This window comes from Lonchura striata, chromosome Z, assembly GCF_046129695.1.
Source record: "Lonchura striata isolate bLonStr1 chromosome Z, bLonStr1.mat, whole genome shotgun sequence".
In the NCBI taxonomy this organism is placed as follows: Eukaryota; Metazoa; Chordata; class Aves; order Passeriformes; family Estrildidae; genus Lonchura; species Lonchura striata.
The window spans coordinates 8,324,626-8,337,514 of record NC_134642.1 but is presented as its reverse complement, the minus strand read 5'-3'; the positions used below and the strand labels follow the sequence as shown (position 1 = coordinate 8,337,514).

General features: G+C 40.5%; 1 protein-coding gene across 5 annotated transcripts in view; it reads right to left on the bottom strand.

Moving 5' to 3' along the window:
• Window positions 1-447: 447 nt before the first annotated feature.
• Window positions 448-12,889, bottom strand: part of SEMA4D (semaphorin 4D) — a 95,133-nt gene continuing 82,691 nt past the window's right edge. For 2 of the 5 annotated variants that reach the window (XM_021530413.2, XM_077790201.1), the window contains 3 exons: window positions 5,078-5,287; window positions 2,312-2,409; window positions 448-1,792 (listed from right to left, as the gene is read on the bottom strand). In XM_021530413.2, coding sequence (XP_021386088.2) covers window positions 1,763-1,792; window positions 2,312-2,409; window positions 5,078-5,287 — 338 coding nt within the window. In that variant the 3' untranslated portion in view covers window positions 448-1,762. Of the gene's footprint in view, window positions 1,793-2,311; window positions 2,410-5,077; window positions 5,288-7,439; window positions 8,991-12,889 lie in introns of those variants that run through there. The other 3 variants (XR_002465461.2, XR_013341614.1, XM_077790200.1) reach the window with 3 other exon arrangements.

Here is a 12,889-nt window from a genome sequence, read left to right as displayed (position 1 = left end):
AGTTATAGTTGTCCTGAGAAGAAAAAAATTATGAGAGCAAATGAGAAAAAATTATCTCTGGTGGTGTCAGAAGTTAGGAAATGCCTATGTGATAAACAGGGGAAATGGTTAAGAAAAGTAGGAAAAAAATGAGTTTTCACTCTGCATGTGTGACAAGATGATCTGATACTTAAAAAAAAAGGATCATTCAAATATTAGCATGAGAAGACTGCTCTTTTTAATGTCAGAAACACTCTAATTTAAATCTTAGCAGTTAGGAGAGAGCTTAAGGATGAATTGAAGCTTTCTGATGCTGTTCAAAGCAGCTCTCTGCCTGGGCTGATTATTAGGGAGCATCTTACTTGCTTCCAGATTGTTGAAATCTATTGAGCAGATAATAGAGAAAATTTAATTTATACATGAGACTTTTGTTTCTTAGATGCAGAAGGACAAAACTCTGAGCAGTAATGCAGTAGAACACTTTTACTTTGGATAGTGTAGGTCCTTGTATTTTCAGGCTGATTATCACAATTGATCATCATAATGAATTAATTTAGCATAGAATTTTTAAGCTACATTATCTGAAATACAGAAGAAGAATTTACAAAAACTAAAGAGTCTTGAATACTTTGTAATCTATCTGTATTTTAAGCATTAGTCAGAACTTCTTTATTTGGTATAGAAACTTTATTACTGTCGTGGTTTAAGCCCAGCCAGCAACCAAGCTCCACCCAGCCTCTCACAGTGGGAGAAAACTGGAAGGGTAAAAGCCAGAAAACCGTGGGTTGAGATGATGACAGCTGAATAGGAAAAGCAAAAACCATGCACACAGGCAGAGCAAAACAAAGAATTCATTCAGTGCTTCCCATGGGCAGGCAGGTGTTCAGCAATCTCCAGGAGAACAGGGCTCATCACACATAATGGTTACTTGGGAATACAAATGACAGCACTCCATACGTGCCCCCCTGCCTTTATATCCTGTGCATGATGCCATGTTTGGAATATCCCTTTGGTCAGTTTAGGTCACCTGTCCTGGGTGTGTCTCCTCCCAACCTTCCATGCACCCCCAATGTCCTTGCCATCATGGCAGTGCAAAAAGCAGAAAAGGCCTTGGCTCTGTGCAAGCCCTGCCCAGCAATAACAAAAACATCTCTCCATCATCAGCCCTGTGTTCAGCACAAATTCAAAACAATCTCATACCAACCACTGTGAAGAAAATTAACTAAAACCCAGCACAATAACCAAAGGAAATACATTTGAACAAATGAGCTTGCTGACACTAGAAAGGAATGCACTTCAAAACACTGGCAACATAAGGGTAAACATAGTAAAAGCAAAATAAGTGTACAAGTTGAAATGCCTTTAAATAAATGTGATCCACGTCCTGATTTTTAAAGCTTATGCCAAGATCCTCAAGCCCAAAAATATCTGGTTGGCTTAATAAACTCAAAACAGAAAACATATTACATTATTTGCACAGCACAAATCTTGCTGAGACTACTTTTGTTCTTTATTAAGCTGAAATAGCTGACATCAGAAAACCAGAGATAGTTGCAGCATGGGATGGGTGGCCTCTCTTGTACCATGTAACTTAGCTTAGTTATTCTTTGGTGCGGTAAGAATATCCCCTTCCACTTCATGGCTGATACGATTCTCCTGAATATCAGTTTTAATGTCAGTACTAACACTTGCAAAGACATCTCCAAATGCTATAATAGTAAGAGTAACAGGTACTCTTAACTTGCATGTATTTCTCCTTCTAGCCTGTTAATTTCTTTGTCCATTAGAGGCTGTTTCTCTTGTTGCAGGTCTCCTGAAGAAAAATTTCAGAATGATGTGTTAATACCAATCTAAAAATGAAAATGGGGTTTAAGGTTGCCTATACTAACTGTTCCACAGGCAGCAAGCACATAATATATAAGGTTTTCAAAAGTGATCTTTGTTCTGGCTGTTGGAGAAAAATATTAAGAGATGGGTATGGACTTCTTTAAAAAAAAAACCTCAGCTTTTATGGACAGTACCATTTATGAAGTCCAGTAGTCTCTGCAATCCAGTAATCCAGTTAGTTTACAGATGTGATGGAATTTATCTACTCCATTCACTATACACAGACTTACTGTTTTGGGCAGGAACACACCACCTGACTGATGAGCACTTGGTTAGTGGACTGAAGGAATAAGCTGACGCAACTGCAAGGAATGTTGCACATAAGAACAGACTTCACTGCTGAGTGAGTGGGTCAGGAATGATGAATGTACAGGAACACTGATCATTTTGTTATATTAATACATGCATTTGCAGAAGTACAAGAAGCAGTCTATACAAGTCTTACCCATGTTTTCCTCCAGTTTTGCATCATATTGTCATGTTCACTCATGGCATTTCTCCAGGTATCAAATTCTTTGGTCCATGCATCCTGACCAGAACTGTCTGAGAATGGAAATGGGATGATTACATAACCATATAATGTCAGAAGTCAGTACCTGATCAGATTCAGGACTGCCTGTCCTGCTGGAAGGGAGCTACAAGGAACCTCCATCCTACATTTTGCTCTACATCCTTTCATGTTATTTGTCAGTAAGTTTTTTTTGAAATGGTTGTGTCTCTTAAACTGTGCAGCAAACTTAATAGCCTCCAACGTAAACAGGTTTAGTACCATTATCTGTGATTTGAGATAGAGAAGGCAGGATGGACAATTTAATAGTTCAAACCCATCTAACAAGCACAGGAATGCTCCAGGTAGATCAAAGCCTGGAGAGAAGAGTGACATGTTGGAAAGGGCCAGTTAACATGATGAACATGTCCAGTTAGTATTCCCCATTTTTCAGTTAATCACAGGATCACAGAATCAATCAGGAACAGACCTGTGAGATTATCAAATCTAACCTATGATCCAACACTGCCTTGTCAACCAAACCATGGCACCCAGCGCCACATCCAATCTTCCCTTAAACACCTCCAGGGAGAGTGACTCCACCACTTCTCCGGGCAGCCTGTTCCAGTGTTTAATTATCCCTTCTGTGAAGAAATTCCTCCTAATGTCCAACCTAAACCTCCTCTGGCATAGCTTAACCCTGTGTCCTCTTGTTCTGGGAGAAGAGACTGATGCCCCACCTGGCTAAGCGCTCCTTTCAGGTGGTTGTAAGAGAGTGATCAGGGCTTCCTTGAGCCTCCTTTTCTTCCAGGATCAACGACGCCAGCTCCCTCAGCTTAGAGGGAGACTTAGAGGACTTGTGCTCCAGACCCTTCACCAGCCTTGTTGCCTTTCTCTGGACATGCTCCAAGCATCTCACCCTGACACTCTATCATCTTCCTAAACTGAGGGCCCAGAACTGGACAGAGAACCCAAGGTGAGGCGTCACCAGTGCTGGGTACAGGTTCCATCAGTGCCCTGTCCTGCTGGCCACTGTTGCTGATCCACAGGCCAGGATGCCATTGGCCTTGGCCACCGAGCACAGCTGGCTCGTGTCTACCCACCGTCACCAGCACCCCCAGGTCCCTTTCTTCCCAGCCACTCTGATCCCAGCCTGTAGCACTGCAAGGGGTTATTGTGGCCAAAATGTGGCCACAACACTTGGATTTAGTCCAAGTTCCAGAACTTGGCCTTGTTGAGGCTCATGTTGCTGGATTTGGCCCATCAATCCAGCCTGTCTGTGCCCCTCTGCAGAGCCCTCCAACTGATCAAAATTCCCCCTGTAACTTGGTATTATTCATAAATTTGTTAATGACTCAACACCCTCATCCATGTTGTCAGTAAAAATACTGAACAGAGCTGGCCCAGCACAGAGCCCTGAGGGACACCACTGGTGCCTGGCCCCAGCTGGATGCAGCACCGCTCACCAGCACTCTCCGGCCCGGCCATGCAGCCAGTTCTGAACCCAGCACTGAGTGCTCCTGTCCCAGCCGTGGGCTGCAGCTTTTCCAGCAGTGTGCTGTGGGAGACAGTGCCAAAGGCCTCGCTGGAGTCCAGGTACACAACATCCACAGCCCTTCCTGCACCCACCAGGCCGGTCACCTGGTCATAAAAGGAGACCAGGTTGGTCAAACATGACCTACCCCTCCTAAACCCATGCTTGGCTGCTTCTGAGCCTTCGGCCATCTGTAGATGCCATGTACTTTCACTCAAGAATTCCTTATATTTCCTTACATTGATAATCTAAGAAGGGCTGTATTACTTCATCTTGGTCTATTTGTCAGCTGTTTTTGCAGAATGTAAGACTTATGGTGACATATTTTCTATTTATCTTTTGGGACAATAGCAACGTATGTTTTTAGAGCACAGTGTTTTACATTTGTGTTTTACATTTACACTGGTTTGGTTGAGATGCTCTTAATTCTGTTTCTGAGACAGACTTCAAAGTAACTGGAGGAATTGCATGGCTTTTCTCTGTCACTGAAAAAAGAAGGATTGAGCCTTCCTTGACAGACTCACATTTGGTATTAACCAGCTTCTTAATTTTTCCTTCATCCTGCCAAGAAAATCCCTGCTGCATTGTATTAATTGTCTTGCTGTCTTATAAAGGCTTCAGATCCCTACACCTGGGTAAGGTCTCAGGAGCTAACTGCAGTAAGCAGTCTGGACACCCAAAATCCTGCAGTTGCTGAAGTTACCTAACTGCCCTCCTGCCTAGTAAGTGTCCAAATGGAACAGAGGAAACTGACCTTGCCCAATCCAAACCATAAGCAGTTTACAAATCATGCAATTTTAAAAACCAGCATAGTGGGGGCTTCTCTTTATCATATGACTTCCTTAAGTCTTTATAGATTAAAGAATTTTTCTACATTACCCTGTAAAATTCCATCAGAGTACTTATTTGTAGCTCTCCATTACTCATCTGATTTTCAGGTTTTTTGAATTAGTTTATCAGGTTTTGGTTCAATTTCTAGATCTTAACTGCTAATTTACATTAGTCCTTTGAGAGAGGGGGAAGAAGAAGGAGTTTTTATGCCTCTAAAACCTTTCCATAAATGAAGTGCATACTAATAGAGTGGGCAAAAGTTACCATCTTTAGATAGGCACATTTTCTGGGTGAGTATTACAGAACTTTACTCATATCAGGGTCAGGCCAAACATGACATATTCCTGAAACAAGCCTACCTTTATCTTCCACTGTGATCAGCACTTGTGATGTTACGTTCCCAACTTTTGAGATGAATGAACATCTGTATTCTGTGTTCTCTGATACTGAATCTTTCACCCAGCTGAGAACATGCACTCTGCCATCATGCAGCAGGTGAGATTGCTCCGTGATGCATGCCTTTATTATTTGTCCATTCTTCCTCCAGACAAAGTAGGAGTTATCCAAACCTGTAAAAATGTGAGGTTATTCTGTAAGAAACTAGAAGATGAGTATTTGAAAAGAAAATAAGCCCCATCATGTCAAGATTAGGCTTAAAAAGGTTGATTAAAATGTTTCTTCAGTTTCTTCAGTTGAAATTCTGGGTACCAAAAACCTGGGATTAAGAGGAGCTAGCATGGGAAATTTAGGTTCAAACCCAAGTTGTGGATTTGCATTGAGGAATTCTGTGTGGATTCGCACAACAGGGAACTTAGCACATGGGTAAGAGCCAGTGATGAACAGCAGCACCATCTGCCTGTGCAAATTCCTGTAGCACCACGACATCCTGCCTGCTGCTGCACAACCCAGGTCCTGGTACAAAGCTGACAACACCTGAGACACGCCTCACAGAATCTGAAAAAAAGGCCAGGAGGGGAAAAGTTCAAGAACTCAGTGCGGCAAAGATGCTGGAACCAGCAATGAGAGAGGGAGAATTGGAAAAAGCACAGAACCAGTAGTCACAGCAGGCACAGAAGCAAGACAGAACTTGAAAGAACCTTGGATCAACAACAAAGAGCAATCTAATTTTTTAGCTTTGCTACTATTATTTGTCTTAACCTGCAAGGGCAACATTTGAATAAATCAGAGATTGACAGTAGCCTGGAGGACAGAACAGCTGTTCCCAGAAAACTAGCTAGGAAGGTTGGCTGAAGTGCACTTGGCAGCATCAGAACCTTTCCATTTAAAATACAGACATCTGAGCCAAGCTAAGAACTTGGTAATTCTGATGTTTAAAACATGACTATTTCTCCCTCTGGGCCTAGGATCCAGACTAGCCTTAGCAAGAGAAGATGTGAAGTGAAATTTGGTGTAAAAAGAAAATTAACTATGGCTGCAAATATGTCTTGACAGAGCCTACTACAGCTTTTACTGTGAGCACTTCATATTGCAAGTGGATGTGGCATTTTTTTCCCCTAGAACAATAAAATTCTGTCATTAAGTTTTAGATAATCATGCAGGGGGAGAAAACAGTTTTTACATTTGTGTACATATTACATATTTGTACATAGTAGACATGGCTATGTTGTGTAAAAAGGAGATCGTGGCAAATTCTTAACTCCTAAGTTTTATTTCCAAATCTCTCACAAATATGGGCACGTAAGTTAGCAGTAAGGGTAAGTGTGAATGATAGAGGACATGATCTAGTTAAAGCATTGCAGAGTTTCTCTGAGGGAAGTGGCACAGTCCGAAGGGCTGACAGCAGCTCTAACAAAGTGGAAAGGGCAAGCATACCTTGGGCTGAAAACAGGTGCTCTAACATGCACCATTTTTTTTTTTTTCAAATGTGTTTTAGGGATGATTGTACTCATTCTACAGCTAACAGCAGATAGGTTACATGTCACTAAGTCCGTAAGAAGTCTGGAACCAGGGACAAATTACTTCAGTAACCTAAAGCTGAAACTGAAATTTGAACAAATGGGAGGAATAGTAAGTGCAAGCACAGCAAAAAAATCAAAATCCCTAAGTGCCACCTTAGAGCCAAGCAAAGAAGCAGCATGTTTAGTGCAGGACACTTCCCTAAACTTACTTCAAATGTACTATTCACACCAGAGAACCTGCTCTGTTTTCTAGTGCTGAAGATCCCAACTGTGCTGGAAAATTGCCAAAATTTATGCTTACATCCACATTTCACCGAGAGATTAAAATGTAGCAATTTCCTTATACATGAAATTTTGCAAGCTGTGTTGGTTCAGATTGGTCCCTTATGAAGTGCAACTAGGCAATTTTTACCCTTCTGTTATTTTTTTGTGCAGTCAGAAGCACTGGAAATCCCCAGAGATACACACTCATCCCCACTTACACTGGTTGACAGCAAAATTTAGATGCAAGCAGTACTCAGGGTTTTTCCTGATCCTGTTCCAGTGCAACTTGTTTCCAATTTTCAGGTACCTACCTTCTCTACTTTGATTTCATTTTCAGGATGGATCAATACAAAAAAATACAATGTGACACAGTTTAATCTGCAAAAATTTTAAATCATATTTGTTAAATGCAAATTTTCTACAACTCCCTGGTGAGAAATTCAGACTCCAATGTAATGGTTAGGGAAATATTTTTTTAAGATAAAGGAAAATAATAAAAACATATACTCTGCTTTTTTTTTTTTTTTTTTTTTTACTGTCACTATAATACAAATTAATTATATGTCTAGTGCAATCTTTAAAATACAAGTTTCTGACCTGATCTACTTACTTTGCCATCCATGTTAGGAATGCTTGAAAGATTTTAAGAAAGTAGTATTATTAAAACATAATAATCAAGCAGAGAATTAAACAGCATAAGATGATAGGTAAATAAGTAACTATGCCTCAGCAGCCATGAAATAGATTTCAAACAGTTAACGTCAAAAACATTGCTTCAGTAAACTACACATGATTAATGAAAACAACTTCACCACCTTGATGATTTCAGAAGGGGAATTAACAGTTATCAAACAAAAATACAAAAAACTTTGTGGCATTATCTGAGCTACTCTTTCCTTTGCATAAGGCCTTCAAAATTTCCAGTGTCTCTGGAAGCTTTTTCCTTCTTTCTCACATAGATTTCATTTTCACTGTTTTCAGTAGTTTGAATAAAATGGTAATGCCCAGGTATTAAAAGCCAGAGTAGTAATGGCCCAGGTAGTTTCTGCCAGCAGAATGGGTTCTCTGACCTATGTCAAACCAGGCTGGGTTACAAAAAATACATATTTCATACCCAGATTACTTTTTCTCAATATGTTCCATCGACAAAAATGGAAAAAAAAAATCAACCACCATTCTTAGCATAGAAATTCAAACAACTGCAACTCCTTGTAATCTTATACCCACAGTCTGACTGCATTCAGTGGGTCATTAGTGTAAATTTGACCTAAGGTTAGAAGAATTAAGTAAATAAAACCAGACTTAAAGTAACTAAAGTATAAAGCTACAGATTCAGAGCAGCACAGGGATGCACCCTGCTAAGCTGAACCAAATTAAGCATTTGCCATATATGCATCACATCCTAACAGACATATGGTTTTCAAGACAGCTTGGAGACACTAATTCAAAAGAAGCTGATTATGGATTTAGCAGAGCTCAGTGACATAAGGTAGGGGGAGCAAGGCAGAGCACTGGCCAAGCTGGCTCCTGGTGCCAAGTGCTTCCATGTGAAGAGAGCTGTGGAAACATTTCAAAAGCAGCCAGTGAAGCTGCATTTTAAAATGTGAGCAGTGCTACCACTGGTGGTGGTTCAGCACAAACTCCTCCTCATTTCTAACCCAGTTCTTGAACGGTAGCATTTGAATAAGACTTCTCTAAACTCATGAAAACATTTCCAAGACAGGGGAGTTAGTACAAAAGCAGGAGCCATCAGAAAACTTACACCCCAGCTAATAATTTCTGCAAATTGACAGCAAATTGAAATCCAGTGAAGATAAACTAACAGGTATCCCAGAGAGAAATTCTACCAGGGTAACAAAAAATCTTTTATACAAATTCCTATGATCTAGACAAAAAACTGCTACCAGAGGCTATCCACAGGGATGGGAAGTTAAAGTTTATGAAAAAAACTCCCTTGTATAACCAATATACATCAAAACCTCTTTCAAAACTCACCATGTGCATCAGATTAAGAATGACATCTGGATTTAATGCTTGTTATCAAGCTTGCAGCTTTGCTGAATTCTGCTGAACCAAAGATCCCAGATTTCTGAAAACCAAGATCATACAGGAAGCTCTCATCTGGAGCAGGGATTAAGGTTTAAAAAGGCACTATAACCTGGATGCAGGAAGGTCTTCTTTTAAATCAGACATCAAAGTTAGCCCAGGAAGGGGTTAGTCAATCATTAATATTAAACATTATCACCTGCACTACTCAAGTGTGTGAATGAAAGATTTAGGGCTGATCACAGTTTCTTGAGTTGAAGGAGTCTGAGTCATTGCTGCTGATGATACCAAAATAATAAAACAGTATGAAATGAAGCTATCAGAGGGTAGCTGACTAGACAAGTGGGGTGGGGGCAAAGGGGGGGGGGTGGTGGAAATCTTTAAATTGAGACAAGCATCTTTGCAATTTTCTGCAAATAGTATGCAAGTTACATAGCCTGTACCCCCTATAACTGGGGTGCATTTTTTTGGGTAGTTTTGTTGGTTGGTGTTTGATTGTTAAATCAGGGCAATTCATTCTAGAAGACAAGCTTGACAGCAATGGAAAAAGAAAAGCCAATAAAAAGCCAAGAAAACAGACCTCTCCAAAATGCCAAATATTACTTCAAATACCAAGTATTTCACACTGAAGGATGCATGAGGTCCTGCAGACACCTGGTGCCTCATTAAGTTACACATTGCTTTGTGTAACATCAACACCACGAGCTGATGCAGCCTTATCATGGCAGAGGAGCAGCAGGAAGTGCTTCCTGCGGAATGTGAGCCATGTAGAAGCTGTGAGCAGCAGCCACTCACTAGAGGTGATGCACAGCACACGCAGGTGCAAGCAGGACAGGGCATCCATCTTCTCAGAGTGGAATTTAAAACCAGGCTGGGAAAATGGCTGACTGGCCCATTAGATAAAAACGCAATTTGTAACTGTTCATGCATTTATTCGGATGCTGAAGAGTGTCCAGAAAAAGGTTTTGCACTTGGATAATTATCTGTGAAAAAAAAAATCTTGATGAAGCATTACTAAGCTAGAACCAGGGATTGTCACCAAAAAAAAAAAAAAAAAAAAAGAGTTTTTACTTTCACAGTATTAGAGAATTAACTAGGTTGGGAAAGACCTTGAGATCCTCAAATCCAATCTATAAACTAACACCACCTTATCAACTAGACCACAACACTAAGTGCCACATCCAGTCTTTCCTTAAATACTTCCAGGGATGGTGACTCCACCACTTCCCCGGGCAGCCCATTCCAATGCCCAATCACTCTTTTGTGAAGAACTTTTTCTTGATGTCCAGCCTAAACTTTCCCTGGCACTCACTGTTTGCCTAATAATTTTTTGCCATCCTATCAGCTAACAAGGCTACTATGTTAATTTTTAAAATAAAATGAAGAAAATTGGCGAACATATTTTAAGGAGTAGCATGCTCTCCAAAAATCACTTCTATTCTCCAGAGAACACAAACTACTTCTTTTGCTTTGTTTGATAGGCATATCTAGCAGAAAGATGACTGAAGAGATGGAAATGAGATTTTCATCTCCACTCTGGGGACAATGCACACAAAATACTGAGACAGTTCTGTACCCTGGTACCCAGGTACCGCTTCAGGCAGAGACATTACTGAACCAAGAGTTCCAAGGACCAAAGTTGAAATATTTATGCTGAACTGCAAAAAAAGAAAGGGTAAACTGCAAGCAAACTGTACAGAGAATAAAATACAAACCTAAATTAATCCCTCTCCCTCCTGAGAGAAGACATCCCAAAAGGCATTTGGGTCTCAAAAGTCCCCAGTGTGAAGCAAGCTGCTTTTATAGATACCTAGTCATACTACAGAAGCTGGTGCAGATTCTGCTCCCTTGCAGTCTCCCAGAATTATGTACATTAAATTCAAATGGAGAATACTGCCCTTCTTGTGACCCAGGCAGTTCATCTCTGCTGACAGCCCATGCAGCACCCAATCCTCAAGCTGAGAAGGTGAACTGGACAACAGCAGAGCTGCTGCTTCACACAGGTACTCCTGCAGAGGTGCCAGTTCTCTGCTTCAGCCTCACCAGAATTTTGGGCAAGCTGTTCTCTCAAAAGGGTGGCTTATTCAAACTGTGAGGGTAAAAACTGGTAAAAAACTGGGTTTTTAACCCGTGCAAAGCTCTGAAAACCACGCAAGGGCTTTATTTCCCCAAGCCCTCTGCTGACATGAGATGCAGCCTGTCAGACGGAGTGGGGAGTGTACAAAACACCAACTGCTGTGCACGGGACACACTGCAGCAGGCTGCAGCCTCAAGCGCTCTGCACATCACAGCAGCAGCAACTACTGCAGGCTGCAGCTGCTAGTTCTAGGTGGACTGGATCTCCCAAGGTGCTTCAGGATCTTCCTTCATGTTTTAATAATTTATAAACTACCAAAAGCCACACAAGATGTTTCCCACCTGCACCTTATTACTCCTTCCACAGGAAAAACCTGTACGAGTGCAGTCAGCTGCACACAGTGAAATGTGGGAAAACAGCAATTTAACAATATCTTCTGAGGAAAAAAATAACAAGACAATTTTGGTTCTACATCTTTTCCTTTTTCTCCTCTTTTTTGATGCCTGATGCTTTTTAATTTGCCTTATGCTTAAATTATTTTTACACTGAAATTATTCTAGTCTTTACTGGAAAACTAATTTAAAGTTAAAACAAAACAAAATAAAACAGAACAACCAACCAAACAACAGCAACAAAAAATAATCCCAAAACCAACCAAACAAACAAAACCCCACAAACACAAAAAACAAAAAAAACCCCAAAAAGGTATTATTCTTGCATACTTATGTCATGGGTATTGCTTAGGAAAGCATCACTGTGTAAGTCTCAAAATATACTGCATAAAAACTTGAAAATTTTCTAAAGTTTTGAAATATTTGTGCAGTGGATTGATTTGTCCTGGAAGATGCAAAGCTTTTCCTTTCAAGGCTACCAATTAAATCATCATCACGTTACAAAAACTAGCCTTGTTATCTCTCCATGGCTGTAATTAAGAGCCACTTACCAACTTCAACTGGTTATAAAACACAAGTGTATGAAAAATTTCTACTTGATATTGATGTTCTTGTAAGAACAGAAAAGTAACAACACAAGTTAAGTCCATTGTAAAATACTGATGCATTGTAATTTGAATGCCATCATTTGTCATTCCGGACAAACACTTTGTCTAGCACAAAGAACATTCCCAGGCAGGCTCATTCTGCTCTGGCTGATGCACACCTCCATGCCTCACCTCACTGAGCTCTACACCAGACCAGACCACCCCAGGGCACCATGGCTGTTGCAATCATGCAAATGATGAAAAAAAAAAAAAAAAACCAAAAAAAAACCAAACAAAAAACAAACAAACAAAACCCAAACAAACAAACAAACAAACCCCCAACACTCACCCAAGAATGAATTACTTATTTGCACAGGTATGTCAGTCTGTGACAGGTGACCTCCTCCTCCTGGGGAAAAAAAAAATTTCCCCACCCTTCTGCATGTTTTTCAGTGTAACTTCAGGCTCCACCAAAGAGGAACCTCTAGTGAACCACTTGCAACTCTGATTCTTTCTTGTACTCCTTTCTAGAATAGTGTAACCACAGGAACAGGCTTTGCACATGTTACCAGATACCCATCTCAGCATCTCCATGAAATAGTAACTCCTTGAAAGTGTATTTCCAAGTTCACAGAACTTGTATGTTCATACTACTGGGCTTTTTTTTTACCAAGAATGAAAACAATCCAATATGTAAAATCTCCAGCTACAGATGAATTAAGGGAGGAGTAACTTGACAACATGGACACAAGGAGGCTCGATATGCAGATGAAGCACAGTGTTTTGCAGTGTTTGATTATAAAAGCATTTAAACTATCACACAGCACACTTGCTGTATTTTAGTTTTATCTGTGAAATTATGGACATGGAGCTAAAGCACGGGGAG